The 8,745-nt window shown below is 42.5% G+C and overlaps 1 protein-coding gene across 1 annotated transcript; it reads left to right on the forward strand.

The window, feature by feature from the left end:
- Positions 1 to 215: 215 nt before the first annotated feature.
- LOC115461554 (cholesterol 25-hydroxylase-like protein 1, member 2) lies at positions 216 to 1,154 on the forward strand. Its single transcript, XM_030191452.1, has one exon. The coding sequence runs from the start codon at positions 216 to 218 to the stop codon at positions 1,152 to 1,154; it is 939 nt and encodes a 312-aa protein (XP_030047312.1).
- Positions 1,155 to 8,745: the final 7,591 nt, after the last annotated feature.

Below are 8,745 nucleotides of genomic sequence, written 5' to 3' on the forward strand. Positions count from 1 at the left end.
CCTTTAAAGCATCTCTGGTGTGTTACATGAGCCCCGTGGAGTCAGTTGGGGTTGTCAGGGAGCTGAGGAGAGGAGGGGGAGCTGTTGGTTATTCAAAGCTGCCACTGGCAAGGAAAGACAAACCAGTCCCGAACGGAGTATAAAAATCCTCTTGATGCCGTTAACGGTGTGCTAGGATTGCTAAGACCAAGCATTTCTGCAGAGCTATCACAGAAATGGATGTGATCACTTACTCTGTGCAGTTGTTGGAAACTTACCTTCCAAGGAGACCTTTCTTGCAGCCTCTGTGGGACCATCTGCGTTTACATTACTCTACAGCCCTGAGGTCTCCCCTCTTTCCAGTAGTCCTTACTGTTTCTGCCTACATCCTTTTCTGCATTCCATACCTGATCTTCAATCTGATGGGAAGGAGATGGCCTTTCATCCACAAGTATAAAATTCAGCAGAACAGGAATCCCACCACTGATATGATCCTGCATTGTCTTGTGGTCACCCTTACCAACCACCTGTTCTTCATCTTTCCTGCTGCGGTGGCTCAGTGGTACTGGAGACCACCCATTCCTCTCCCTGAGGAACCCCCAAGTGTATCAGAAGTGGTTGCAGGGGTGACAGGCTGCCTACTATTATTTGATTTCCAATATTTCATCTGGCATATGATTCACCACAAGAATAGGTGGCTTTACAAGACTTTCCATGCCATCCATCATGACTACATGGCTCCTTTCTCTTTGGCTACCCAGTGCCTTGGGGGATGGGAACTGATTACAGTAGGGTTTTGGACTACAGCAAACCCCATCATTCTAAAGTGTCATCTTCTGACCACGTGGATTTTCATGGTGTTTCACGTGTACGTATCAGTGGAAGATCACTGTGGTTATGACTTTCCGTGGTCAACATCACGCCTCATCCCATTTGGGATCTTTGGTGGTACTGTAAAACATGATGTGCACCATCAGAAACCCATGAGCAACTATGCCCCTCATTTCACCCACTGGGACAAAATCTTTGGAACTCATGCTGATTTCTGTCCCTCTAAGGGCTACCTGGAGCCCATTACTCCCAATGAAACCTGCCGTGCCAGCAAACACATGGACGCTTTGTATGATGAGAGCGTACCTCCAATACTACGAACAGCAGAGGAGAAGAATGAATAAAGGACAGTCTAAAGAAATATTCTCTTCTCTCTAAGAAATGAATACAGAAAGCTGCAGTTATCACATGGAAATAGTGTTACTCTAGTAACAATAATAGAGATGAAGTTGATGGAGCTTTACTTGAACAATTTGTGTTGGTATCGCTGTTAGGCGCAAATTTTCTCATTATACCGTGTCTGTAAAGTTTCTAATTTTCATGGTTATTTGGGAACATTGTGCACTTACTCCGTCGATGCACATTTCTACAGGGCCAAATGAATCATATGAGCCCTGTGGCAAATAATGCACATTGATAGCATTTGCACACACTGTTAGTAAATGCTCTCCTTTATGCTTTTGTGCACATCTCCCAAAACTTTGCACAGGGATTGCAATATATAGTGCACATTGTGTATCAGGTCAATTTGACTTGCATTATAATGTGCACACATCAGTAAGGGGAAATGATACTATATCATCATGTGCACATATGTAACAAGGGCACTGGTACTGTACTGAGTGTACAAATCAGATAGCTAGACAAGTTCCATATTGTTCTGCAGTGTGTTTACTGTATCACAGATACAAACTTTTGTTGAATTAGATTCTTCACATGCCATAAGGTGTATTAGAACCATATTATAGTGTACAGATGGGGGGTGATCACATCAGAAAGACATACTAATAACAGAATATGGGTGATGCACAGTGCTTGTATGCTATATTTTTTGGTTGCAGCTGTCTACTAGTACTGCCTTATATTACAAACATGGTGGAATCCTTTCGTATCATTTTGCAGATAGGCTGTGGATTTAGTGCAGATGTTTTGCTGTTACAGTGAAGTCCATTAGATTGATTTGAGATCTAGTGGTATCCAGTGGTGCAAAAAGACTGTAACATTCTGTTTTGGTGTTTGTTTGGGGGTTTTTTTGTGTGCATATTTTCATTGCATATTATCATTAGTATTTTTAAATGCACATATTAAACAACAGATTAAAAAATATTGCCAAAATATTGGAGTCTATTATTGGAATGATATGGAGAATGGTATCACCTGCATTTCATTGCTTATTCATTGATATAATTAACCCTATATAGGGGTTGATATATTCAAAGTGATTTAACCGGGCAGGAAGTCTCCTATGCGGGGCTATCCAGGGATATTCAGCGTTAATTAACCAGACAGTGCCACTGAGTATCCCCTTTAAGGGCCTACACCGAAACCAGCTATGTTGTGGGCAGTCCAGGGGTGGTATCAGCACTTATGTGGTTAAAAGCCTTATCTGGATAAGGTAACCAGGCAAATTGGACCACGTAAAACACAGCCCTGTCTTTTCTGGTTTCACTTATCCAGTTAAGAGCTGCACATTGGCCTTTACTGGATAAGTGTTGGCCATCTGGACATACCCAGATAGTCAATGTCGGTGCCCGGAAATAGTCTGGCAATGAATATCCAGGCCTAAAGCCGGCAGCAGCTAAAAAATTGCTCACTACTGCCAGATGAATATTTACCTCATAATGTATAAACAAATGCACTTAGGCATTCCGCGGTAGTTTGGGCAGCAGCGTTCTGCTTGCCAGCAACGTAGCAAGGGCGGGGCGGTGGGGGAGGTCTGCCCCAGCTGCACGCCACTGGAGGGGTGCAGAGAGCAGCCGCATGCCTGTCAGCTCTGCTGTTCCCATGCTCCCTCTGCCCCGGAACAAGTTACTTCCTGTTCCGGGGCAGAGGGAGCAGGGAGCCAGCGGAGCTGAGAGCTGCGCGGCTGCTCCCAGCAGCTAAGAATGCACCCGGGGGGGGGGGGGGTGTCATTGCGCCAGGGGGGGTGTCTTGCTGCACCCGGAGGGGGGGGGTGCGCATCGGCAGTCCGTCCCAGGTGGCAGCTGACCTAGGTACACCACTGCAGCTCGCTACTCTCACAGTAAAAAGAGAGTAGGCATGCCTGCGCTTATCAGGTAGTGCAGGCACATTACCGCACACTATGCAATTATCGCAAGAGTAGCACGGAAGCCTCCTAAATAGGTGGCGGTAAGGGCTCCCAATTGTAATGGCCATGTGCAAATGGGGAAATTAGCACGTAGCCATAAAAAAAAAAACGATTGCAGACATTTTTCTGCCACACTAGAAAGTGGCTGGAGCGCATGGCAAACCCACTCTCTAGAGCACCATAGTAAAAGGACCCCTTGGTGTAATAATGAAAGTCAGAGCACTGTTCATCCAGGGCAAAATATTAGAAGTGAATCTTTAGGATGCAAATGTTTATTTATTTATTACATTTGTATCCCACATTTTCCCACCTTATTTGCAGGTTCAATGTGGCTTACATAGTGCCATAAAGGCTTCCAACCACTATTTTATTTACGGGTATACAAAAAAAACTTCAGTTAAGTGACACAATTAGTTTCTGCCTGTATTCACAGAAGGAACATGCAAAATAAAACAACAAGACTTTTCTCACTAGAATTTTAATAAAATTATTCACCAACTTGAAAAGCTCAGGCATCCTTTTACAAAGGCATGCTGAAAAATGGCTTGCGGTAGTGTAGGCGCGGGTTTTGGGTGCACGCTAATCTGTTTTTCAGCACGCCTGTGAAAAAGGCCTTTTTTGCCAAAAATGGACGTGCATCAAAATCAAAATTGCCGCACGTCCATTTTGAGTCTGAGATCTTACCGCCAGCCATTGACCTAGCGGTAAGGAATCTGGGCACTTATGACCTACATGCGTCAAATGCCACTTGGCGTGCGTCTGTTACACGTGTCTGAAAATAAAAAATATTTTTCAGATGTGCATATCAGACGTGCCAAAAATGAAATTACTGCAAGAGCCACGCAGTAGTCGGGCGGTGACTCCATTTTGGCGCATGTTAGGAGCGCGTAGATGCTTACGCGGCTTAGTAAAAGGGCCCCTCAATGAATTATGTTAGCAGGAGGGTTATCAACTTTCTCCATGTTATTCGTACCGGTTGAGCCCATTTTGTTTTAACTCCCATTCAGCCCTGGATTAACCATTAAGCAAAATAAGCACGGGCTTGGGGCACCACAGAGTTTTTTTCCCCTAGCTCTCATGCCCTTAACTCTTTCACTGCCGCCTGCCACTCCCATTATCCAACATGAATTTCAGTGTTTTTCTGATCATTATAAACTACACTTATTGAGTCTTAGGGTCCTGTTTACAAAGGCGCACTAGCGTCCTTTAATGCATGCTAAAAATTAGCTCACACTAACTGTGTAGGTGCCAATAGGAATATTGTGGGTATGCGCTAATATTAGTGAGCGCTAATGAACAGTAGTGCGCCTTTGTAAACAGGGTCCTTAATGTCTTGTCAGTTAAGCAATGGAAGCACTGAGGAGCACATTGTTGTGCTGTGCTTAGGGCATCAGTTGGCTTAATCCGGCCCTGCTCCCATGACAACTATATACTTATAGGGGTTGATATTGAAAAGGCTGTTGTCTTGTTAAACCCCACTGAGCTAGTTGGCTACTGATATTTACCAATATTTAACTGAATAATGTAGTGGAATTTCTCCACTAACCAGCCAATCCCTAATACCCAATAGCTAGGTTGGGAATGGAACTTAAATGGTTAGTGGTGGTATTCAGCCATTAAGGGGCCCTTTTACAAAGCAGCAGTAGGGCTACCACACATGTAGTGTGGTAGCCAAATTGACACTACCACCTGGTTAACATGCCCACCTGGTGGTAATGTCAAATTTTTCTACTTTGTACTGTGGGGGCAATAATCAGCAGCATGGCCACATTGGCATGCACTACATATATTTATTTAGATTTTGCTCACACCTTTTTCAGTAGTAGCTCAAGGTGAATTACATTCAGGTACTCTGGATATTTCTCTGTCCCAGGAGTGCTCACAATCTAAGTTTGTACCTGAGACAATGGAGGGTTAAGTGACTTGCCCAAGATCACAAGGAGCAGCAGTGGGATTTGATCCGGCCACCTCGGGATTACAAGACTGGTGCTCTAACCACTAGGCCACTTTTCCACTAGATGAGTAGTGCACTAGGTCAATGGATGTCAGTAAAGGGCTCAGGCGGTAAATAATCACATGCTACCTTTAATTCTAGCATATGGCCATTTACTGCCCTCATTGAAAATGCCTTTTTCCCCAGCCACGGTAAAAAATAGCCCAGCGCGCACCAAAAACACACACCCACACTACCACAGGCCACTTTTTACCATGGTTTAATAAAAGGACCCCTAAGTTAGGATAGACAAAAGAAAGACTGTCTGAACTTTGGGCTCCTTCTACAAAGCCACACTAGCAATTCTTATGTGGCAAATGTGATGAAACCCATTTAATTCCCATGGGCTTTGTCACATTTGCCACAAGGGAATTGCTAGGGCAGCTTTGTGAAAGGAGTCCTTTATGCGCCAAGTTAATTGGACACTGGTCTGAATATTGGCTGATGCCCATTTAACTTCCAGGTCAGCTCCAATACCCAGATATTGAATGCCATGGGCAATACATGTCCCAGCAATGAATATATAGTATTAGGTCAGCCTATGGCTGGAAGCAGCTTATAAGACTAAAAGCCCATAGATACAACATGAAGAGTTCTGGTAGCCTTAACCTATAAGATATGATCTAATACAGGTCTTGTCTTTAGCCTTCTTTTGGTTTTTTTAAGGCATTGATATTCATTGATCTGTGGGATGAATAAGCCACACTGAGGACCTGGAAGAGTTACATGTGGTTCTTAAGTCATAGTGAATATATTTGGCCTACAGAACTCTTTCTTGAGAGTTGAAATTTAAAGCTTTGTCCCGGAAAAGCAATTAAAAAAATTCACAACTAATTGTAGTAGTCTATTGGCAATAACAAATTTTTCATTGTATCTTTTACATTATTTTCTTTTTTCCTTATCTGTTCTCCCTTCTTTGTAACCTCTCACTCTCTCTTTGTGTCTCTTTGTGAGAATCTTCACAACAAAACTCTTACCCTAATGAGTAAACGATATGCCAAGACAGCCTGCCAAGAGCGAGAAAGTGCCCTGGGGTAACCTCAAGTAACACAGGGTAACCTCTATTCTTCCTCTGATTTTCTAGCCTAGAAATCTGTGGTTGTGGTGTTATGTGCAGTAAAGCTCCAACAGGCAGCACCTCCAGTAGCCGTACAAAATCCCAAACCCTTCTGATGGCAGCCTGGCATTTGACTGCCAACACCTGCTCAATGTATCCTAGCAACCAAGACAAAATGATGAACGGCACATGAAATCTTAATCAATTACTTTTCAGTTTTGTTTTCAAAATGAACAGGTTTCATTTTGGTTAAGACACTCACAGTGTTGGTTTTTCCTTTGGTTGTTTATTCATGCCAGGGAAAAAAGCCTTTCAACTCAGAAATGCAGGCATTGTTGGTCGGGGTAGGAAGTTACTGTACCAGCCACTAATAAAGCAGAGAGCTTTTGTTCATTTTCTTTAATTACAGTATAATTACAGTACAATTAAGAAAACACAAAAGGAACATTTTATTTTAAAAAAATGTTCAAAAACGAATCAATCTAGAACTAATGATTTGTGAAATCCCAATGTGTAGTTCTCCCAGCTAGTGTTCTGAGGTTTTTTTTTAAAGCAATTGTAATCAGTCAAAGGAATTGCGATGCATGGATAGGTTGTTTTTAGTATCTCAATAGATTCGCACGGGCCCGTGAACCACCCCGTTTCCTGGTGGAGTACTTGCCAGTGGCATTGTCACAGGTGGTCCTGGGTGGGCAGAGGCCCACCCAGCAGTGGCACACCCTTATTATATAGCCCAGTGTCCAGTGGCGACCAAAAAAGCAAACAGGATGCTAGGAATTATTAGGAAAGAGATGGTAAATAAGACCAAGAATATTATAATGCCTCTGTATTGCTCCATGGTGCGACCTCGCCTTGAGTATTGCTTTCAGTTCTAGTTGCTGTATTTCAAAAAAGATATAGCAGAATTAGAAAAGATTCAAAGAAGAATGACCAAAATGATAAAGGGGATGAAACTTCTCTCATATGAGGAAAGGCTAAAGAGGTTAGGGCTCTTCAGCTTGGAAAAGAGATGACTGAGGGGGATATGATTGAGTACAAAATCCTGAGTGGTATAGAACGAATAGAAGTGAATCGAATTTTTACTCTTTCAAGAAGTACATAGACTACAGGACACTCAAGTTACATGGAAATACTTTTAAAACAAATAGGAGGAAATATTTTTTTCACTCAATGAATAGTTAAGCTCTGGAACTCTTTGCTGGAGGATGTAGTTGTAATGGTATCAGTTTATTACTGAAATATGTAGCATATTTGCTGGATTATATATACACCAATATATTTGTGCAGCTTTTACACTGCAGCAGAGAAAATAGTCTCATTCCAAGGGAACTTCTGATAGCAGGGATAGTTAAGTACAAACACTTAACAAACACAAAAGAGCTTCCTCTGCCCTCCCACCTAACAAAAGATTGACTAAGGTGGACACCTGAATAAAACAAAAGAACTCAGAGGAAGCATAAACAGGACATTTGCTTGTCAAAGGTATACCTGCCCCTCCCATCAGCTTTCAGACATGTGCAGAAAGGAAGGACTTATAATGTGGTCATGTGAACAGACTACATTAACCATAATGCCTTGCAAAATATCCAGGACATGCACACACCATGCTTCTCTGCTAACATTATAAAAGGCCTGGAAACAGCCCAGCTCGCCCTCTTGGAACCTGCCTCCTCTTGGGACCTGCCTCCTCTTGGAACCTGCCTCCTCTTGGGACCTGCTGCTCTCTTTGGGGTCTGCTGATGCCTTGCTCCTGAAACATGTGCTCATCAATCAGCTGGACCACAGCATGCTTGTAACAAGGACTTGTAAGTTAACCTACCTGCTACTTTGTTCTATTTTATGCACAGATTACCTGTAAAGATCTCTTAAAACCTACCTCTCGAGTGCAAATGTATATTAAATCAACCTTTTTGAAGCTAAATACGGTCTCTTTGTGTTCTGATACTTAATTTATTTAATTTATTGCAATTATCACCTTTGGTGATTGGTGGAGAAATTAATATCCTAAAACTTATAAATACAGCACCTGCTCTTAAATTATAAACAGTGGCGAGTTGCTCTAGAGCTATTTTCCCCAAAATAAATCATTTCTTGTAACATAGTAACAGCGGTTAAATTATCTGGGTTTAAAAAAGGTTTGAACAAGTTCCTGGAGGAAACGTCCATAGTCTGCTATTGAGTAAAACTTTGTGGGATGCCGTGAAAATGATTATTGGTGGTAGCCTGATAATATGGGCATAGAGCATCCAAGCACAGGAAAGTTAGGGAGACCACAATAAGTAAGATACATCAAGATATTCAGGCATTGGAAAGGGAGAAGTAAGTTAACCCAATTGTTCTGCCCAGCAAAGGTTAGCAATTTTGAAGGGAAAATTGTTAGCACCGAATGCAGAGGACATCAATTTTGATTTAAGAAGGGTTAAGCAAATCTTCTTTCAACTGGGGAAGTGGGGGGGGGGGGGGGGGGTGTAAATCATGCTGTCTCTCTTTTGGCTTCTGAATTCCAAGCCCAGAAGCAGAGCATACAGTACAAATTAGGATGGTAGGGGAGAAATTGTTCACAGTTCTGAAGCAATA

The sequence above is a fragment of the Microcaecilia unicolor genome, chromosome 1 (assembly GCF_901765095.1).
Source record: "Microcaecilia unicolor chromosome 1, aMicUni1.1, whole genome shotgun sequence".
NCBI lineage: Eukaryota > Metazoa > Chordata > Amphibia > Gymnophiona > Siphonopidae > Microcaecilia > Microcaecilia unicolor.

Bases quoted from the DNA above. Each gene is read 5' to 3' on its own strand.
- LOC115461554 (XM_030191452.1), top strand. From the start codon at position 216: ATGGATGTGATCACTTACTCTGTGCAGTTGTTGGAAACTTACCTTCCA.